Raw genomic sequence first — 23,383 nt, forward strand, 5'->3', positions numbered from 1 at the left:
ATAATGTCTATAATTCGTCTGGGTGCTGAAGCACTAGATGTATCACTACGAAACCTATCTTTGTTATTTCAATCAGTTATCTAGAAAAACTGCTACTTGTGAAATACCAAGTGCAAGAAATACACGGGAAGCATTTATTACCTTTTAATTTACTCGACAAAAAGACGCTTTCGTCACAAACAGATAATTATTCAGGTATAAAATAAATAAAGGGGAGCTGAGTAAACAACAAGTCAAAATCATGCGAAGAACGTTTGCTGAGTTTTAACATTCAAATTTACCTCAGAGTGATATTGACAAGCACAAGCCGTGGGCGGTCGCTCCACTTTCCTTTCGATAGTTTGTAGGATTCGTCAGAGTTTTAGCCAGAATTTAGAGCGTTTTTTGGGATCTACACTTCCGGCGATACTTCTCTCAACTAAATTCACAAAAGGGGTAGTTAATGAAGTCAGCAAATATCTGTTTTGTGAACGGAGGTGTATATCTGCGCTCGTACATGATCAGTGAGAATGATTTGAATAAATGAGAAAGATAAAAGGATCTTTATTAAAACATGACTTATAGCAGGTGAATTTTAGATTCCCACTAATGATATGTGCTTTTATAAATTGATCATCAGATATCATGTTGATCTAAAAAACGCCATTCATATGGCACCAGCATTACCAAAGAAATTGCAAGAAAGGAAGGGAAGATATGGAAAAACCTTGAAAACCTTAGATGTCTAACAATACACTTCTAAAGAAGAAATAAAGAGCTCAAAGTAAATAAAACGGCGTTCCAATATATTTTAATTGTCGTAGCGATCTTGGCACTTTTACGATTGGTGTCTCATGATAATTCACTCATGTAGTCTTTAGACTATCACATAATTTTTCATCACTTGTACGAACTGTGGCAAAAACTTCAAAATGAAATATTTCTACTTGACTGGGAATTCACCTTTTCACTCGAGAGGGGATGGATTTTTCACTTGGCATGACTGTACTTCTTTTGTGCTACAATTGACTATTATTTAATGCTCGACGTTTTGACGGGCGAAAACAAAAGCATTCGACTCACTGAGTTAGTTAATAAGAAAATCGACGCGTTGACAGCTTACATGGACGAAAGCATAGCAACTAGAGGTTGAAGGTGATTCACCACCCAGACATTCGCTTGAAAACCGGCCACCAGTGTTTCTTTAATAATTTATTAAGTTCTTCGGTGTTGATCTTTACCTATTGGGCCAAACAATATGCGAAATATATTAAAAGTGTTTTAAATCCATAAATTGTTCGTCATCTAATATCAGAGAAGAACTCACGCCAAGTCAGCGGAATTGAAAAGACGCCTCTGTAATATGAACAGCACCAGTGAAGAGTTTAACCAAGAAGAAAGGATCATTTTAGCAACCTGGTTCAGTGTCACAGGTCTGGTGGCCGTAATTGGCAACACTGTTGTCTTATGGTTGATCGCCAGAAATCATTCCCTCAGAATAATTTCGAATTTTTTCATTGCTTCATTGGCTGTGGCGGACTTGTCGGTAGGACTTGTTATAAACCCTGTATGGGCAACGGCCAGGTGCATCAATTATGACGAAGACAGTTATCTGAAAACTTATGGTAAAGCTATTGATTATCTGTGGATACACACCACTGTAGCTACAACGTTCAACCTATGCTGCATTAGTCTGGACAGGTATATTGCCATCATTCATCCGCTCCGCTACCAAGAGTTTCTTACTAACACGAGAAGTTATCTCATCATAGCTTCTGTATGGGTCTTGTCGTTTCTTCTCCCCTGTTCAAGGTTTTTTGTGGGAGATGATTCCATTGAGTTGTGGTTGTCTTTTACAATCATAACAGTGCTAATTCCTATGATCGTCATTGTGTTCTGCTCCATGCGAATATTGAAAGCCTCTGCGAAGCAGTCCAGGAGAATGAACGTTGTTACTTTACAGAATCAAGAATCCGTGAACAGACGAAAACAGAACTTAAAAGCTGCTAAAACAGTTAGTATTGTGGTGGGGCTATTCGTTGTTTGCTGGCTGCCGAGTCTAGTTACTTCTTTCACTCAATATCTGAGCAAAAATGTGGTTTACTCCACCATGTATCATAAGGTTTGGACGACTGTTGAGGCAGTAGCCTTTACTTCGGCGGCAATCGACCCGTGGGTTTATTGTTTGCGAAACAGCAGATTCTATGAAGCATTTAATCGCACTTTTCAAGTTCGCAGAAGATAAATTATGGTGTAAACTTACTTTGGTCGTTCAACTGACAGAAAAGCGCTCGTAGAAACGAATAACCACTAGCTTAACATTTGTTAGTAAAGAAAAGTTGAAGGGATATCAAATTTTATGACGGACAGACCGCTTTTATTTTCCCTAAACGACGAACAGTAAGGATTTTCAGACCAGAAACTCATGGATTAAAACGTGAATAAAGCCGATTCAAATTGTGAATAGAACCAGATAATGCAAATTTAGATCTTTGTAAAGAATGTTATAGACAATATATACGTTATAAATGTAAATATTTCATTGAATTTACCTTTACTACAGTATATGGTGTGCTTCTTTGATATCGAGAAAATTTCAAATTTAGAGGACTTTAATGTGACTGACTAATGTGCACTGATAAATTTTAAAAGGGGAGTGTTAGCTACTAATGAATCTTAAAACAATTGGCAAACATAAATTCGAGTGATTCATCAGAGCCGGCTGTATTTCAAATTTACTTAATTCATACGCAAATAAGTGTTCTATGAGGAATTGGAAATAGGTTTCAACGACATCGAATATATGTGAGGCACATTAGTTGCTGTATGAGTGTCTTTGGCGAGTAGCAAAGACAAGTTATGCTTGGAAACAGCGAAGATTTTTCTATGAAATAGCAGTGATCAATTATATTGGAAAAAGCTGACATCTCTATGATTTGAGTCATCTTCGAATAGATCAGTTAGACGTAGTTTTTAACATGTTGAGGTTATACAGTGTTGTTCAAAAGTAATGTAAACTTTCATTGGCCAATAACGCGCCTTATTTTTCCAATGTATCGACGATGAATCGCGCATTTTATGCAAACATTAGAACAATTAATCGACCAGATATCGGAGCTTTCTTATGTTGAATGATGGATGCGACGCGATATATCGCTCTTGAGATTACAAAGCTTTCAAGGATTGGATGACCACTTTTTAAATTGAAAGGTTTTTAGATGTCAAAGATTAAAAAACTTAATCGCCACTCAGGTTAATGGCATTTGGAGATTGGTATACTTTATTTTCTTACCTTGTTAATTTCCTCTTGTATCGCCAGCGAAGCACCTAAGGTAATCAGATGCGTGTTAAAACCAATTTTTGCTCTTGATTGAAAATTCCTAGTTTTAAAACATAATTTTGATGTGTTTTGAAACAATCTTTTTTTTTTTGATCCGGAGAAATCTTGAATTTAATTTAGCCGCCATCAAACTATGCTTTATTATACAAAAAAAATTCAACTCCTCTGCTGAGTTCATTTTACAATAACTGAAACAGCGAACGTTTCTTACTGGGTGTAAGCGGGCAGTAATCTTTTTCGAGTGAGTAGAATTGATGATGAATTTGAGTGAACGGACAAACCAAATTATGTACGGCTGTCCAAGATTCTGGCATAATAACCAATATTTCCCCGGCCTTCTTAAATTTTTGGTGATTATTTCCAGCCTTCTATCTTTTACAACAGCCCTAGCGAATATTTCGATTCTGTTCGCTCTTCCTGAGGTAACATCTGTTCACCCGCCATCGAAACCTCTACTTCGCTCTCTGACTATGACTGACTTTGGGTCTAGCCTTATCGCACAGCCATTAGCAATAACTATGATCTTGTCTTCCTTAAAAGGAACTGGAATCTCTGTGATGTTGATCAGCCTTTATTGCATCTACAATTTTCTCCGGTGTATCTTTGTCGCAATTGACCACCATTAGTTTGGACAGACTCCTGGCTCTTTTGTTGGGGATAAGGTACAGACATGTGGTAACTTTCAGGCGAGTTCGTGCGGTCGTCTTTTTTCATCATGGTTAAAGGCCAGTTTTGTTGGATTCCTCTACGTTTTGAATCCAAGAGTTTACTTCATCGTAAGAGATGTGGTTGGAACATTGAATTTGATCGTCTAAAGTTACTGCTACACCATTCGACGTTACCAAAGAGAGGTAAAGGATAGTTTGGGAGATCAAACAACAGAGAGCGCTCCACCCAATATGGTTGTGTATAAAAAATCGGTTAGGAATACACTGTGGATTCACTCTACATTAGTGACATGTTATTTACCCCACCTTGTCGTATCTGCTGTAATGCTCAAGTACAACCCAGCCTTTCAACTTTAATCGCCCAAAGATTGACTGCTAATCTAATCAACCCAAATTCCTTTTGAATCCAGTTTTTTACTGCTGGAAAATCAAAGAAATTCGATATGCGGTAAAAAGAACGTTTCAAAAACTTTCTGCCTTTTCTTCTAGTTGAACAAGCACAGATAAACGAGGTTGAATATTTTTAAATTTCATTTTTTGACTCGTTCTAATCCATGGCAGTAGGATATCGACAAAACTTGCGCTTGAAGGTCATAATGTACAGTTTTGATGATTTTTCTTCTTTTATTTTTTAATCGTACACACATGTGAAGAAGTCTTAAAAATTACCTGGAAATTATTGTCTCGCGATGACCAAAGCATAAATGAAACATAATAAATGGTTAAGTAAGGTAAAGACTTGGCGCAAAAAATAGGCTCAAGTGAGAGAGAAGGAGATCCAATTTGCAACTCCCCCTCTACTTGCTATGCAGTTCGTTGCACGAAAGTTCAGCCGGAAAACTTAGTGATATGTCATCTTCAAACTTAATTGTCGGAAAGCTGATAGGTTTTTCTATTTCCTCATTATGTCTGCAACATAAGGTTTGGGAATTGCAATGTTAAATTTCGTGATAAAACAACTAGAGCGTCTCACGAAGAGAAGTTCACTTAAAAAGTCAATTCCACCCGAATATAAAGTTCACTGTTGAACTTTGCTTTGCACAACAAATGAGTAAAGGAGGTAAGGTTCTGAAACAAAACTGTGGTGCGAAGTGAGGCTCATTCGATTGAAACAATAAAACAAGGTCTTTCTAGGGAAACTTTCCCACTTGAAAAAAATTAAACTTAACCCTATTAATGTTGATTAACTAATAAATGCCCTTCATGAAAATCAATTCGGACATGTTTATCGAACTTTGGTTACCACGGCGACTATTTTTTTTCATTCACGAAGATATGGATGATATGTTCAGTTCTCGCGTTTAAATTGAGATGTTTTTCAAAACAGAAAAACCTTGCTTTTCAGTAATATCTCTATGATAAATTTTGGGCTTTATCTCACACTGTGGCCCAGAGGGGTGAAAGGCAAGTTTCTGTATAACTTTACGGCCACTAGTTGAGCATCACTTGAGGCGCGTAAAGTAGAATTTTTTATCACCATGATGACGCAAAAAAATCTTCTTTCAGCTTTATCGTGGCTCTAAGAAACAATAGATTACATGCAGTTTCATACCAAGTCGATGTATTATTGCATCATTCGGTGACAGAATGAAGTGGTCTTCATATTTTCCATTATCGCGGAGGAAACCAATTGAAAGAGATAATTGAATAGATTCTTAATTGCTGGATGGAATATCAATTCTACCTCAGATTTTTCAAGGCTAGATGAAACGATTGTTTTCAATATCATGTCACTCTAACAATTTTACCAATAAAACGCGATTTCAGGAGCATATTGTTAGCAGAATAGTAATGAATAGAAATATAATTTCTTTGAAAATTAATATCATTGGTTTTAAGTTTTTAAGACACTTAGAAAAGTACAAGAGATCTGAAAAAAAAAACACATTTCTTATTAAGACTGATATGTTTCTTTTTTCCTTTTTATTCCTGGTGAGCCGGTTACCTCAGGGGAAAATTAGAAAGACCTTTGACTTCCTCTCGTGTAAATCGCTGGGAGATTACGTTATATTGATCTTTCTTTAAGCTTGTAAAAGATATGCGGGAGAAAAGTAGGGAAAATAATGGTGATGAAATCGCTGTTCTTTTTCCTGAAGGACATGAAGCAATCCAGATAACATATTAACCATGGGAAGTTTCGTTCAAGTGACAAGTTGCGATTTGCGTGTGGATAATAAATTAAAAATAAAAGCTAAGTTTTTCGTTTGTCTCACGATGTAGTCATGTGTGATGTAGATCGCGACGTTTCCGGTTTCGACTGCATACTGCTAGTCTTCTTCAGGCGATGAGGTCGACTGGCCTGCGTGATATTATAAAGCATGATGCTCTGCTTTGATTAGTTGTTCTTCAACAGCTCTGATTGGTGCATTTTGATCCTTGCTGATCAGGGATTTGCTCCCTCGGCGGTCCGCTGTCACACGGCTCTCCTGTTGTTGTGTTTTTTGATCGTGGGCATCTACGCTTCCGGAATTTCTATTCCCCTATCCCTGTTAATGTTGTTAGGGTGAAGTCTTCTGTGAATTGCCTCTTTGACCTTGCGCGTGTAGTAATAAGGATCACGATCAATAAACTTTACTTCGTTCCAGAGTGGCTTGTGTGCGGTGTTGTGGGCATGCTCTGAAACGGCGGAGGTCTCCGTACGGGCGAGTCGAATGTCTCGATCGTTAGCTTTTATTGTTATTCACCACGATGAATAATCACAACCTTTTCTACGGATAAAAAGTTGTTTAAAAGGTGGAATTATGACATTATGATTTCATTAAATCTTTTATTTCGAGCTTTGTTATGATTTTTTCTTTATCAAGACATGGAAGGAAACATTGATTGACTCGATAGCACTGCGGCGGTAATAAGTCTCTCCTCGTCATATCTTATGCAAATTTTCTAACAGTTTTCTGACAGTTTTCAGATGATTTGAAATATCTTAGTTCCTGTCACAAGGAAATGATAACTGCCCGAATCTGCTGTTTGTCAGGAGATGCCTCTGTCGTTCAAATTGCTATTATTGCAACTGGGTTTTACATGTAGTACTGCCGCTGACAAGTTACGATTTATACTCTTAGATTCTCAGTGTTTACGAGCGTTTAATCAAGGTTTTCCTCTTTTTTTTTTTTTCGGTTGTTTTTACTTCAGAAAGCGGAAGTCTTCTGACGTATATGAAAAATATCAATTTCCTGTCTTCTTTGGAGCGACCGATGGAAACTTCATGGAGAAATACAGCGTAACGCAATCGTGATAACGTACATGTTTATGACAAATGACCGGTGTGAGGATACTTTCGTGTAGATCAGCCGACTCCAACATGTTTCAAATGACATACAAGTATCAGTGTGTCTTCAGAGGACTTCGGGTTGCTCAAATTCCCATGAAAGAAGGTGCAGCACTCGGAATCTGGATGATATGCACACGATTTGAGGTATATGTTTGTAGTTACGTCGAGTAGTCCTTCATGAAGGTTGAACAATTTTTTTTAAAAGATGACAACCAGAGGCGAGATTTCTCTTCGGGATATTCCTCATAAGATAACATTCTTCCAAAGCCTCGCACGTTTCATTTGTCTGAAACATTTGTTGTTGAGAACATTAGATGTAAACATCGCCAAATTATGCAATATCTGATTTTGAGCTTTTTTCGCCCCTATAAAAAGTAGAGGCAGGCCTGCAGAGATTTTTACATATTTAAAAACTAGATTATTATAACCAGCTAGGTGGGTGGTTTCAGTTCCAAAATCGGTGTACTTTTGGAGAAATTCAGATAAAGATTTTCCCTGTTTTACCCGACAACAAAAATGACCGAAACTGTACCGAGATGAATAGTCTACTGGTGTGTTCACATTCATTCTCAGAGAAAATTGAATAAATCAAAGTGAAGATGAATGATGTCACTATGTATGGTAGAAGTGCCAATTTTTAATGTTGTATTTAGCTCGAGATAGAGAAATAAACATTTCACTCTTTTTTTGCGACGTTTTTGTATGAAAATGAGGTCCCAGGCCTCGAACAAGCAGCCGTTGTTACCATCATGGCAACAAGAGTGCTGCGACCTTTAAAAAGGATATTTTTGTGCGTCCCACCTGAGCGCCTAACTGCATGCAAAATTTGAAGGGAGGCTGAAAATTTTCATTTCACAAGATGTTTGATTCTTACAGAGACTCGTTCTTAAAGGGTTTCAGTTCATCATCTGGGTGTACCAGCTGATCCAACACACACTGTCTTTCTCCCTTCTTTCGTAAAAACGAAAAACGCATGTACCGGGATGCATGGAGACTACATGGTATTTGGTACATGTTGCATGTCATCCTGGACTTAGTTTTTAATGGCTAAGGTGCATACATTGCGACAAAAGCCTCTGGACTTTTATTGTTACTTTTTAAGTGTGCACATCTAGTAGGTCTCTGTGTTATGTAAAGTTTTACTGATCTCTTGAAATCTAATATGCATGTAAGAAAACTGTGTAAATTTTAGGGCAAGAGAATTAATATTCTCTTGTTTTAAGTACCACTTTTAAAAGCATTTTGACCCTTATCGCGCCTCGCAGAGATAAGAGTCTTTATCCTGCATCAAACCTACTTCTTTGTAATCTTTCGGTCATTGACCATGGAGCTGGTTTTATTTCACATCCACTATCAACTGCTTTTTATCGCACAGCAATAAGCCAAAGCAGCTGGGAACACTGTAAAATGTGATAATACTCAGCCTTACTTCTAGCTGCTATCTTCTCCGGCATCTTTATCTACGCTAACGGCCATTTCAAGATCGACTTTTGGCTCTGTTGTTAGGAACACGATATCGACATGTTGTAACTGTAAAGCGAGCTCGTATTGCCGTCTCTCTAATCTGGGTCCAAAATATTTTAATGGGTGCCGTTTCGTTGTGGAACAAGAAGGCATTCTTTATTATATCTTGTGTATCAATTGTTTTAAAGAAGCCTATCTCAACTAATTCCTAGCCAATAATCTTTCACTTTATTTGGCATCGACGAAAGGTCGTGCAAGGAGCAGATGCTACGCTAACAATGGCGCGATACAAAAAGTCGATAATAAATTCATTGTGGGTTCACTGAACGTTAGTAACATGCTATGTTCCTATTGCAGAAGTAACTGCTTTAATTCTTATTCTTGGGTTAAATTTATTTCTTCTTGTAGCACTTGCCTCCGCAGTTGCTTCAGTCAATCTAAATTCACTGCTAAATCCAATTATTTACCGCTGGAAGATCAAAGAAGTTCGAAGAACGGTAATATAAATGCATGATAGGACAGTTTTCCCCTTTTTTTTTTTTTTTTTTTTTGCTTAAAGGGACTGAGGTGACCCCTTGATTGGCGGCGCAAGAATTCAAAGTCGAGTTTCTATCGCACATACTTAAGTAGTAGAGGACTTTTTCCCTGTTTACATAGCCTCATAGCTTCATAGCCTAAACACAAAGGTTTTTAGGAGAATCCGAGAAAGATAAGCAAAGCTGTAGCGCATTATTTCATATAACTACACCTATCGCAGAACGAGAGCGCGGTTACTACTTTAAATAATTCCTGAAAAAGGATGTAAACATTTGAAAGTTTCTCAATCTGCTAAAAGGATATATGTAAATATCAGAAATATTTCTTTGCGATAAGTGTTTCGAGGAACACAGTAAGGCTGAAAGTGCTGTTACTCCTTAGCTAATGATTACTGTAATGAATAGAACTGTGAGAAAATCAATGAAATGTATGCACATTAAGTAATCTAATGTTGTAGATGTGCTCGGGGTGTATTATTAATACACTGAATTTAGATGTTTATTTCTCTATCCCAAGTTCCATGCAACATTACAAATTGAAACTTCTACCATACATAGTGACATCATTAGTCTTCACTCTGATGCATTTAATTTTACCCTTAGAATAAATGCAAACAAACTAATCGGTTATTTATCTGGCTGCAGTTTCGATCAAACATGGAAACAGTACAAGACTAAAGACCCACTGGGACCGAATGAAATATTTTTGTTTTCTAAAATCTAATGAAATATGAATCACAAAGAACCAAGTAGTTCAATAAAATGTATGAGAGATCAAAGATTAACAATAGCTTATTGCGATGCCCCGTCGGTTAACATATCCGTGTATATACAGTTAACATCAAACGATGCTTAAAACCTCAATATGGCCTTGTCCTCCCCTTTCTTCATCGCTATGCGCAATGACGCCGGTCTCCTTTCCAAACTACAGTAATTCTCTGGTCAGGTTCGCGTCACAGCGAGGGTGATCAAGCCGCTTTAAATGGGTAGGAGAAAGGTCTGCAAGTAAGTGAAGGTCTATCTGATTTCTCAAAGTGATCTCGCACTGAAAAAAATTTTATCGGTTCTCAAGTTTGCTTTACGTCGTAGGCATCACAAATTACCAGCAATATAAATGATTCTTTCTCATGACTTCATTCAGATGTTCGTGTCCGAGACTTAATCATCATCAAGTTAAGATTTCCTCTATTGTTATTGTAAGAGGGCTTTAGGAAGATCTCGATTGAAACTTCTCCGGCACCTTATTATTTCGCAAACTATCATTTCCTAAAGTACCATCTCCTTCAAAACCATTTCCTAAAGTACCATTTCCCAAAGTACCATTTCTTAAAGCATCATTTCCTAAAGTACCATTTCCCACGTAACTTTTTCTAAAGTACCATTTCGCACAAAATTATTTTCCGAAGTACCATTCCGGATAAAGATGAATTTTTCACAACGATGAAGACATGACGTCGGACAGAAGAGGATATTTCTTCAAAAGCAAATGCGGTAGGTTTTTCTTTTAGAATGAGGCACTTGTCAGCAAAATTGCCATCAACTGGGTCCAATATGTGAAAAAAAAGGGCCACCACTCAAAACGTTTCCAGCACTTGATCACGACAATTACGATTTGAGCACAAATTTACTGTTCATATGATGATTAACTGTTCTTTATAATGCTTTTAAGTTTGATTATTCAAACGAATGACGTTGTTATTAGGAATACGATATAGACGACTTATCCATGGAACGATACGAAGAGACAGTTATCAATTCTTTGTGTGTTCACATAATATTAGTAGCATGCTATTTTCCTTTTACACCAATAACAACTTTAATGCTTATTAGTGGATTAACCTTATCACTTTACAAGGTACAAGTCTTGACAGTTGCCTTCATCAACTTTAATTCCTTTCTAAATCCAATTCTTTACTGTTGGAGGATCAAAGACATTCAAACGTAGTAAAGGAAACTATAACACAGTTTTGTGCTCTTTTGTACGCTTAATAGGACTGCGGAAAAAATGAGTAGAAAATGAGAAACCAAATTCCAAATGCTTAGTAGGTCAATGTCCTCGTTGCCGTCGCCATCGTAATTTGCTTAAGGTCTCCATTTTGTGACGCGACCTTCCGAGATTCGCCTAGAATGTAAAGCTTCAAAGGCGGCATTTTGGCGGAATTCAGATATTATCGATTTTCTCGAAAATAAATCGATATTCAGCCAAACGAAGCATGCAATGGTTTGTTTCTCTCTAAGGCCTACCTAACTTTGAAATATGAGCAAAATTGATTTTTTCAGCTGTTGCCACCAATTGTTTGACCATTGGTAACATTCACTCTTATGAAAAAACACTAGTTGAAAATACACGTATCATGTTTTGATCACATTATGACCATTTAGCAAATTAAGATTTCGTAAAAGTACAACAGCGCAAAGTACGATTTCGTAATAAACTAATTCACAAAATACCATTTCCCAAAGTACCAAATTGCAAATTGCAATCTCGCAATGTGCCATTTCGTAAAGTGTCATTTCACTTCGTACAATTTTAATTTAGGAAAGTGTTAGTTCGCGAAGTACCATTTAGCAGAGTACCATTTCTCAAAGTAATATTTCGTTAAGTATCATTTCGTTTCTCTCAATAAGTGCCATACAGGGCCTTTTTTTGGTTGGACATAACACATTGCAACGTGCCACAAAACACACGAGCGTGGAATCGAAGGAAGAATATTACAGAATTTAAAATGTAAATTTATATGGCCACTTGGTACCACGTGGTGGGACAAGGCTTGTCCTCTCGCCAGGTCCTTAAGCTAAGCACCTTTCAGTTGTCTTTATCTCTTCCGTGGACTTTTGTTAGAAACTGAAATGAATTGAAACTGTTCCATTTGATAGCGCATTTAAATGAAAATAACCTCACCAATCAACTCTCTATAAAGTGACAATACTTGGAGTGATTGTAATTTTGGAGAACTGAAGAACCAAAGACATCACTTTTCTCGTTGAGCTTAAACATTACTTTCTGAAAACATCCGACCTTTGCGTTGACTCGTGTTGTTGAGAAGAAATTATGAATTTCCTCGGATTGACAAACCGATCGGTGTTTTGCTACGGGCATTATGGCAATAAACATCATCTCCCTACCTTGGCAATATTTTCTACGGTCATGTATGGTTTTCTTTCTGTAGCGACTACTCTGGCAAACATTTTGATCCTGGTCGCCCTTCGCAGAGAAAACAGTCTTAATCCTCCATCCAAACTGCTGCTTCTTAATCTCACAATCACTGACCTTTGCGCTGGCTTTATTTCACAATCGGTATCAATTGCTCTCACTCGGACAGGAATAAGCCAAAGCACCTTTGAAGAATGTCGACTGCTGGAATACGTAGCATTTCTGTTAAGTACAATTTTCTCCGGTGTATCTTTGTCGACGATAACCATCATTTCTGTGGATCGACTCATGGCTCTCTTGTTAGGAATACGATATAGACAAGTTGTCACCATAAAGCGAGTTCGTATTGTCGTTTTTTTACTGTGGGTCCAAAGCGCTTTGATGGGAGCCGTTTCGTTCTGGAGCATCAGGGCATTCGCAATTGCGAGCGGTGTAACGACCATGTTGATGATAACAATCTCGACCTACTCTTACACAAGAACCTTTCACTATTTTCGATGTCGGCGAAAGGCCGTGCAAGATCATGAGTGCCCAGGAGCAGGTACCAAGCTGATGATGGCGCGATACAGAAAGACAGTCATCAATTCGCTGTGGGTTTACTTAACTTTAATGTCATGCTATCTTCCTTTTACATTAGTCACGGTCATAACGCTTATTCGTGGATTAAACTTAACACTATTTGTGGCATTAGTCTTCGCGATTATTTTAGTCAACCTTAATTCATTGCTAAATCCCATTCTTTACTGTTGGAAGATCAAAGAAATTCAAAGAGCCGTTAAGGAAACGTTAAGACAGTTTTGCACTTGTTTTGTCGCTTGAAAGGACTACGGATAAAAAAGAAAAGAAAACGCTCATGTATAAAGTTTTTGCGATTACGCATCATAGCCAAATAACAGATTCGCTGATAGTGACAATATCATGATTTTTGTCGCTCTGGTAACTACCCAACATAACAATACAAGATTTTAACTGTCTCATAAACGACGACGATGATGATAAATAACTAGACGAACGTACATAGCACGAGCCAAAGTGTCAACATGCTAAACAAACATGGCGGCTCGATACGATCGCACGATTGTTACCCGAAAAGGTGTGTTAAAAACAGTTTAACACAATACAGTTTTCATGTGATGGAATGTAGCGTTTCCAGCAACGTTAACTGCACCCGTAATATTCATAGGCCTTCTATGCCTGAAAAAGAGGTCAACCGAAAAGAAACACCGCGGGAAAGATTGCCAAAAGGCGACAGATTCGAAAGTCAACACATGCTCAGATATAAATATCGGCGAAGGTCTATTCCATAACGTAATGTTTTGCGACGAAGAAATTAGGGATCTTTTGAGTAAGATTTATTGCGTTTCCTTCAGTGGAATTTCCTAAGATTTGCAGGACGGTTAAACATATTTGTGTCCTTCCTGGTGCCTGTACATGTTGATTAAAAAAATCCATGAGCTCAAATTTGAGATAGAGGAAGAAAACACAAATTGCAAATAGCGAAGAAACTGTCTTTGTAACCCCTATTTTTTTCGGCTTTTAAGTGATGGGCAGGACAATTTTCACAAACTGAGAAAATTTTTAGAGATTTCACAGAGGCAAATTGAAGAAAATCATAGGTAAAGCAAAATTATCGCTGGCGAGCGCCTTCCTTCGTGGAGCCTTCGCTTTATAACGAAAGTCATTTTGATAATATTTACTAAAGCAAACGATAGTCCGAACCTTACTCATTGCCTTTTGATGGCTTTTACTGACCATGAAAGGTGAAAACATAAACATTTTCTGGAAAAAAATTACGCTGGCGCGCGCGCCAACATTGAACAAAAACTCTATGGAGCCTCCTTAAGAGATAGCTGATGGTTTTGTAATGAGCTGTTAGGCCCAGTCTTACAAACATTAAGCGATACCCCGGTTTATTGACTGATGGTGATGTGAATCATTGGCTAAATATTGATCAGTGTGAGTCGGTATCAAGAAAAAAAGAATGGTGTCATCTTTCTCGTCTCAGTGCACCGTGCGGTCCATAACTTCTTGTTTCTAACGGATATCCGCCCACATTTGTACGAAAGATCCCAACGACTAAAAGGTAAAAAACAAATGAAGAGCTCGTGCAAGATTTCAAATTTACAGTCGGTGTGGTTCTTCCCTACATTAAAGGTGTCTCAGAGGTTCTTCGCCGCTGCTAACAACAACAAGGACTGCACACAGTCTCTAGATCTGACACGCGCGATATCGATGCTCAAGTCACTCTAAAGCGTTGCCATAAAATATAAAGCCATTTAATCTTTTTTCTCTTTCGAGGTATCAACGACATATCAATTGCAATAAGCAGTAACGAAAGCCACCTGACAAGTGCAACAATGGTTAATTATTAATTAATTAACAGGATGTGAAATTGCGCCTAATACAGGCGCCAATGCGACTAAATTCATTTTGGTGACCAAATCCTGAAAATTGTCGCCAAATTGGCGACTATAATGCTTCAACATAACCTCACCTAGAGATATAGTGAATTAAAAAGGTTTGCAAAGATAAATCCACAGCAAACTTCCTCTTTGAGTTTGTTTCCAAAACGCAACACATGCATCTCGATCGATAACTAGACGCCATCTTGGATTTAGGTGACCTTAAACGTTGTATATCATCCATCCTAGTGTCCACTTTGTAGCACGTTAACGATCTTTTTCCTAACTTAATTTTGAAGTGTCTATCTAGAATGCTTACAGCGTAAAAAAAAAAAGGTTTTGATCACTTTGCATAGAAATGATAACGACAAATGGATCTTATAAACATTATAAACGACGGCAAAAATAGCTCCGGAAGACTAACTTCTACCAATCAACATCAGAGCCAATAGCGTCGCGACGAATTGGCAGTCAAAGTCTCAAAAATTAATTTCAAATGTCACACAGAGTGAAGTACAATTTGTAATCAGCAAATGTTTTTGATCAGAAGGGGAACTGAAGGTTAATAATGAATATCAACGCAGAGGAAATGAATGCCTCCTGGCGAGCGCAACAATGCCTAACAGCATGTAACTAATAACAACGATCACTTCGCATAAAAATAATGATGACAAAACGTTAAAAAAAATTTTCTAAAGATATGAACAATATCTGCCGAGAACTGACTTCGACCAATCAACGTCAAAGCCAACTATATCTTGACGAATAGACAGCCGACGTCCCATAAATGAATTTCAAATAACGCTCTAGATTTGGTATAATTCGTAACCAGAAAACGTTTTTGATCAGAAGAGAAACAGAAGGTCGATAACGAAGTCGACGCTGTAGAAATGAACGACACACGTACTTCGGGAAACCAAGGTAAACCGCTACCTTTGGAGGCAAAGATCGCCTTAGCGACGTGGTTGGGTGTCGCAGGGTTACTGACAATAGTTGGAAATGGAATTGTCCTATGGTTGATTTTCAGAGAAAGATCTCTAAGAAAAATGTCCAACCTGTTCCTGACCTCGTTGGCCGCTGCAGACTTTTTCGTGGGACTTTTTACAGACCCAGTCTGGATAGTCATACGAATTTTTGGGTTATCACTCTAATAAAACCTACATTGAAACCTTCGATAAGAGTATAGATTATCTATGGATCCACACTACTGTAGCAACAACATTTAACTTATGCTGTGTTAGCCTGGACAGGTACGTAGCCATCATTCATCCTCTGCGCTACCACGATTTTCTCACCAGCAGAAGATGTTATTTACTGATAGCTAGTGTATGGTTTATGTCCCTTGTCTTACCCTGCTCAAGGTTCATGGTTCAGGATATAACAGCTTTATCAACATTGTACATATCATTTACAGTTATGACAATATTATTTCCTATGTCTATTATCGTGTTTTGTTCTCTTCTCTTTTCTCGACAAAAAGACGCTTTCGTCACAAACAGATAATTATTCAGGTATAAAATAAATAAAGGGGAGCTGAGTAAACAACGAGTCAAAATCTTGCGAAGAACGTTGGCTGAGTTTCAATCATTCAAATATAGCGCAGAGTGATATTGACAAGCACAAGCCGTGGGCGGTCGCTCCTCTTTCCTTTCGATAGTTTGTAGGATTCGTCAGAGTTTTAGCCAGAATTTAGAGCGTTTTTTGGGATCTACACTTGTTCGGCGATACTTCACTCAACTAAATTCACAAAAGGGGTAGTTAATGAAGTCAGCAAATATCTGTTTTGTGAACGGAGGTGTTTATCTGCGCTCGTTCATGATCAGTGAGAATGATTTAAATAAATGAGAAAGATAAAAGGATCTTTATTAAAACATGACTTATAGCAGGTGAATTTTAGATTCCCACTAATGATATGTACTTTTATAAATTGATCATCAGATATCATGTTGATCTAAAAAACGCCATTCATATGGCACCAGCATTACCAAAGAAATTGCAAGAAAGGAAGGGAAGATATGGAAAAACCTTGAAAACCTCAGATGTCTAACAGTACACTTCTAAAGAAGAAATAAAGAGCTCAAAGTAAATAAAACGGCGTTCCAATATATTTTAATTGTCGTAGCGATCTTGGTACTTTTACGATTGGTGTCTCATGATAATTCACTCATGTAGTCTTTAGACTATCACATAATTTTTCATTACTTGTACGAACTGTAGCAAAAACTTCAAAATGAAATATTTCTTCTTGACTGGGAATTCACCTTTTCACTCGAGAGGGGATGGATTTTTCACTTGGCATGACTGTACTTCTTTTGAGCTACAATTTACTATTATTTAATGCTCGACGTTTTGACGGGCGAAAACAAAAGCATTCGACTCACTGAGTTAGTTAATAAGAAAATCGACGCTTTGACAGCTTACATGGACGAAAGCATAGCAACTAGAGGTTGAAGGTGATTCACCACCCAGACATTGGCTTGAAAACCGGCCACCAGTGTTTCTTTAATGATTTATTAAGTTCTTCGGTGTTGATCTTTTCCTATTGGGTCAAACAATATGCGAAATCTATTAAAAGTGTTTTAAATCCATAAATTGTTCTTCATCTAATATCAGAGAAGAACTCACGCCAAGTCAGCGGAATTGAAAAGACACCTTTGCAATATGAACAGCACCAGGGAGGAGTTGAGCCAAGAGGAAAGGATCGTTTTAGCAGCCTGGTTCAGTGTCACAGGTCTGGTGGCCGTAATTGGCAACACTGTTGTCTTGTGGTTGATCGCCAGAAATCATTCCCTCAGAATAATTTCGAATTTTTTCATTGCTTCATTGGCTGTGGCGGACTTGTCGGTAGGACTTGTTATAAACCCTGTATGGGCAACGGCCAGGTGCATCAATTATGACGAAGACAGTTATCTGAAAACTTACGGTAAAGCTATTGATTATCTGTGGATACACACCACTGTAGCTACAACGTTCAACCTATGCTGCATTAGTCTGGACAGGTATATTGCCATCATTCATCCGCTCCGCTACCAAGAGCTTCTTACTAACACGAGAAGTTATTTCATTATAGCTTCTGTATGGGTCTTGTCATTTCTTCTCCCCTGTTCAAGGTTTTTTGTGAGAGATGATTCTATTGAGTTGTGGTTGTCTTTTACAATCATAACAGTGTTAATTCCTATGATCGTCATTGTGTTCTGCTCCATGCGAATATTGAAAGCCTCTGCGACGCAGTCCAGGAGAATAAACGTTGTTACTTTACAGAATCAAGAATCCGTGAACAGACCAAAACAGAACTTAAAAGCTGCTAAAACAGTTAGTATTGTGGTGGGGCTATTCGTTGTTTGCTGGCTGCCGAGTCTAGTGACTTCTTTCACTCAATATCTGAGCAAAAATGTGGTTTACTCCACCATGTATCATAAGGTTTGGACGACTGTTGAGGCAGTAGCCTTTACTTCCGTGGCAATCGACCCGTGGGTTTATTGTTTGCGAAACAGCAGATTCTATGAAGCATTTAATCGCACTTTTCAAGTTCGCAGAAGACAAGTTATAGTGTAAACTTACTTTCGTCGTTCAACTGACAGAAAAGCACTCGTAGAAACGAATAACCACTAGCTTAACATTTGTTAGTGAAGAAAAGTTAAAGGGATATCAAATTTTATGACGGGCAAACCACTTTTATTTTCCCTAAACGACGAACTGTAAGGATTTTCAGACCAGAAACTCATGGATTAAAACATGAATAAAGCCGACTCAAATTGTGTCAGAATTTTCCGGAACCAGATAATGCAAATTTAGATCTTTGTAAAGAGTGTTATAGACAATATATACGTTATAAATGTAAATATTTCATTGAATTTACCTTTAAAATATTTACTACAGTATATGGTGTGCTTCTTTGATATCGAGAAAATTTCAAATTTCGAGGCATTAATGTGACTGACTAATATGCACTGATAAATCTTTAAAAGGGGAGTGTTAGCGACTATTGAATCTTAAAACAATTGGCAAACATAAATTCGAGTGATTCATCAGAGCCGGCTGTATTGCAAATTTACTTAATTCACACGCAAATAAGTGTTCTATGAGGAATTGGAAATAGGTTTGAATGACATCGAATATATGTGAGGCACATTAGTTGCTGTACGAGTGTATTTGGCAAGTAGCAAAAAAACAAGTTATGCTTGGAAACAGCGAAGATTTTTCTATGCAATAGCAGTGATCAATTATATTGGAAAAAGCTGACATCTCCATGATTTGAGTTATCTTCGAATAGATGAGTTTGACGTAGTTTTTAACATGTTGGGGTTATACAGTGTTGTTCAAAAGTAATGTAAACTTTCATTGGCCAATAACGCTCCTTATTTTTCCGATGTATCGACGATGAATTGCGCATTTTATGGAAACATTAGAACAATTAATCGACCAGACATCGGAGCTTTCTTATTTTGAATGACGGATGCGAGGCGATATATCGCTCTTGAGATTACAAAGCTTTCAAGAAGTGGATGACCACTTTTTAAATTGAAAGGTTTTTAGATGTCAAAGATTAAAAAACTTAATCGCCACTCAAGTTAATGGCATTTGGAGATTGGTATACTTTATTTTCTCATCTCGCTTATTACCTCTTTTATAAAGTTGAACAATTGAGTTTGAACTCGGATCGCCAGCGAAGCACCTAAGGTAATCAGAGGCGTGTTAAAACCAATTTTTGCTCTTGTTTGAAAATTCTTAGTTTTAAAACATAATTTTGACGTGTTTTGAAACAATCTTCTTTTTTTGATCCGGAGAAATCTTGAATTTAATTTAGCCGCCATCAAACTATGCTTTATTATACAAAAAAAATTCAACTCCTCTGCTGAGTTCATTTTACAATAACTGAAACAGCGAACGTTTCTTACTGGGTGAAAGCGAACAGTAATCTTTTTCGAGTGAGTAGAATTGATGATGAATTTGAGTGAACGGACAAACCAAATAATGTACGGCTGTCCAAGATTCTGGCATAATAACCAATATTTCCCCGGCCTTCTTAAATTTTTGGTGATTATCTCCAGCCTTCTACCTTCTAGGTAGCATCTGTTCACCCGCCATCGAAACCTCTTGGGTCTAGCCTTATCGCACAGCCATTAGCAATAACTATGATCTTGTCTTCCTTAAAAGGAACTGGAATCTCTGTGATGTTACAATTCTCAGCCTTTATTGCATCTACAATTTTCTCCGGTGTATCTTTGTCGAAATTGACCACCATTAGTTTGGACAGACTCCTGGCTCTTTTATTGGGGATAAGGTACAGACATGTGGTAACTTTCAGGCGAGTTCGTGCGGTCGTCTCTTTTCATCATGGTTAAAGGCCAGTTTTGTTGGATTCCTCTACGTTTTGAATCCAAGAGTTTACTTCATCGTAAGAGGTGTGTTTGGAACATTGAATTTGATCGTCTAAAGTTACTGCTACACCATTCGACGTTACCAAAGAGAGGCAAAGGATAGTTTGGGAGATCAAACAACAGAGAGCGCTCCACCCAATATGGTTGTGTATAAAAAATCGGTTAGGAATACACTGTGGATTCACTCTACATTAGTGACATGTTATTTACCCCACCTTGTCGTATCTGCTGTAATGCTCAAGTACAACCCAGCCTTTCAATTTTAATCTCCCAAAGATTGACTGCTAATCTAATCAACCTAAATTCCTTTTTGAATCCAATTCTTGGCTGCTGGAAAATCAAAGAAATTCGATATGCGGTAAAAAGAACGTTTCAAAAACTTTCTGCCTTTTCTTCTAGTTGAACAAGCACAGATAAACGAGGTTGAATATTTTTAAATTTCATTTTTTGACTCGTTCTAATCCATGGCAGTAGGATATCGACAAAACTTGCGCTTGAAGGTCATAATGTACAGTTTTGATGATTTTTCTTCTTTTATTTTTTAATCGTACACACATGTGAAGAAGTCTTAAAAATTACCTGGAAATTATTGTCTCGCGATGACCAAAGCATAAATGAAACATAATAAATGGTTAAGTAAGGTAAAGACTTGGCGCAAGCTGTGCATAGTGCAATAATAGGCTCAAGTGAGAGAGAAGGAGATCCAATTTGCAACCCACCCTCTACTTGCTATGCAGTTCGTTGCACGAAAGTTCAGCCGGAAAACTTAGTGATATGTCACCTTCAAACTTAATTGTCGGAAAGCTGATAAGTTTTTCTATTTCCTCATTATGTCTGCAACATAAGGTTTGGGAATTACAATGTTAAATTTCGTGATAAAACAACTAGAGCGTCTCTCGAAGAGAAGTTCACTTAAAAAGTCAATTCCACCCGAATATAAAGTTCACTGTTGAACTTTGCTTTGCACAACAAATGAGTAAAGGAGGTAAGGTTCTGAAACAAAACTGTGGTGCGAAGTGAGGCTCACTCGATTGAAACAATAAAACAAGGTCTTTCTAGGGAAACTTTCCCACTTGAAAAAAATTAAACTTAACCCTATTAATGTTGATTAACTAATAAATGCCCTTCATGAAAATCAATTCCGACATGTTTATCGAACTTTGGTTACCACGGCGACTTTTTTTTTTTTCATTCACGAAGGTATGGATGATATGTTCAGTTCTCGCGTTTAAATTAAGATGTTTTTCAAAACAGAAAAACCTTGCTTTTCATTAATATCTCTATGATAAATTTTGGGCTTTATCTCACTGTGGCCCAGAGGGGTGAAAAGGCAAGTTTCTGTATAACTTTACGGCCACTAGTTGAGCATCACTTGAGGCGCGTAAAGTAGACTTTTTTATCACCATGATGACGCACAAAGTTGAAAAAAGGTGTCTTCTTTCAGCTTTATCGTGGCTCTAAGAAACAATAGATTACAGGCAGTTTCATACCACGTCGATGTATTATTGCATCATTCGGTGACAGAATGAAGTGGTCCTCATATTTTCCATTATCGCGGAGGAAACCAATTGAAAGAGATAATTGAATAGATTCTCAATTGCTGGATGGAATATCAATTCTACCTCAGATTTTTCAAGGCTAGATGAAACGATTGTTTTCAATATCATGTCGCTCTAACAATTTTACCAATAAAACGCGATTTCAGGAGCATATTGTTAGCACAATAGTAATGAATAGAGATATAATTTCTTTGAAAATTAATATCATTGGTTTTAAGTTTTTAAGACACTTAGAAAAGTACAAGAGATCTGAAAAAAAAACACATTTCTTATTAAGACTGATATGTCTTTTTTTTCCTTTTTTTTCCTGGTGAGCCGGTTACCTCAGGGGAAAATTAGAGAGACCTTTGACTTCCTCTCGTGTAAATCACTGGGAGATTACGTTATATTGATCTTTCTTTAAGCTTTTAAAAGATATGCGGGAGAAAAGTAGGGAAAAAATGGTGATGAAATCGCTGTTCTTTTTCCTGAAGGACATGAAGTAATCCAGATTACATATTAACCATGGGAAGTTTCGTTAGCACTCGCCTCCGCGGTTGCTTCAGTCAATCTAAATTCACTGCTAAATCCAATTATTTACCGCTGGAAGATCAAAGAAGTTCGAAGAACGGTAATATAAATTTCATGATAGGACAGTTTTCCACTTTTTTTTTTTATTTTTTTTGCTTAAAGGGACTGCGGTGACCCCTTGATTAGCGGCGCAAGAATTCAAAGTCGAAAGGAAAGCTCATCCGGCATTACTAATCTTGAAAATAAAGTGATTCGCAAACGGTGCATAACTCAATTGTTCACCATTATTGTTATTAGATACCAATATGTGCTACTGTTGCAAAGTGTAGAATTTGGGCGTAGTCTAAGATTGATAAATATCAAGAGAACTTGATATAATCACTTTATATTCTATCGCACATACTTAAGTAGTAGAGAACTTTTCCCTGTTTACATAGCCTCATAGCCTAAACACAAAGGTTGTTAGGAGGATCCGAGAAAGTTAAGCAAAGCTGTAGCGCATTATTTCATATAACTACACCTATCGCAGAACGAGAGCGCGGTTACTACTTTAAATAATCCCTGAAAAAGGATATAAACATTTGAACGTTTCTCAATCTGTTAAAAGGATATATGTAAATATCGGAAATATTTCTTCGCGATAAGTGTTTCGAGGAACACAGTAAGGCTGAAAGTGCTGTTACTCCTTAGCTAATGATTACTGTAATGAATAGAACTGTGAGAAAATCAATGAAATGTATGCACATTAAGTAATCTAATGTTATAGATGTGCTCGGGGTGTATTATTAATACACTGAATTTAGATATTTATTTTTCTATCCCAAGTTCCATATATACAACATTACAAATTGGAACTTCTACCATACATAGTGACATCATTATAGTCTTCACTCTGATGCATTTAATTTTACCCTGAGAATAAATGCAAACAAACTAATCGGTTATTTATCTGGCTGCAGTTTCGATCAAACATGGAAACAGTACAAGACTAAAGACGCACTGTGACCGAATGAAATATTTTTGTTCTCTAAAATCTAATGAAATATGAATCACAAAGAACCAAGTAGTTCAATAAAATGTATGAGAGATCAAAGATTTACAGTAGCTTATTCCGATAGA

General features: G+C 37.3%; 1 protein-coding gene and 1 pseudogene across 1 annotated transcript; both read left to right on the forward strand.

Annotated features, from left to right (window-relative positions):
• The first annotated feature begins 1,328 nt into the window (after nt 1-1,328).
• LOC131785679 (beta-2 adrenergic receptor-like) lies at nt 1,329-2,435 on the forward strand. The gene has a single exon (XM_059102609.2). It carries the CDS (start codon nt 1,343-1,345, stop codon nt 2,222-2,224), a length of 882 nt encoding a protein of 293 aa, XP_058958592.2. The 5' UTR covers nt 1,329-1,342; the 3' UTR covers nt 2,225-2,435.
• Nucleotides 2,436-15,653: 13,218 nt separating this feature from the next.
• LOC131785672 (beta-1 adrenergic receptor-like) lies at nt 15,654-18,369 on the forward strand (annotated as a pseudogene).
• The last annotated feature ends 5,014 nt before the right edge of the window (nt 18,370-23,383 follow it).

The sequence above is a fragment of the Pocillopora verrucosa genome, chromosome 4 (genome assembly GCF_036669915.1).
Source record: "Pocillopora verrucosa isolate sample1 chromosome 4, ASM3666991v2, whole genome shotgun sequence".
Classification (NCBI taxonomy): domain Eukaryota; kingdom Metazoa; phylum Cnidaria; class Anthozoa; order Scleractinia; family Pocilloporidae; genus Pocillopora; species Pocillopora verrucosa.

Excerpts from the sequence above, each read along its gene's own strand:
- LOC131785679 (XM_059102609.2), top strand. The coding sequence starts at position 1,343 with ATGAACAGCACCAGTGAAGAGTTTAACCAAGAAGAAAGGATCATTTTA.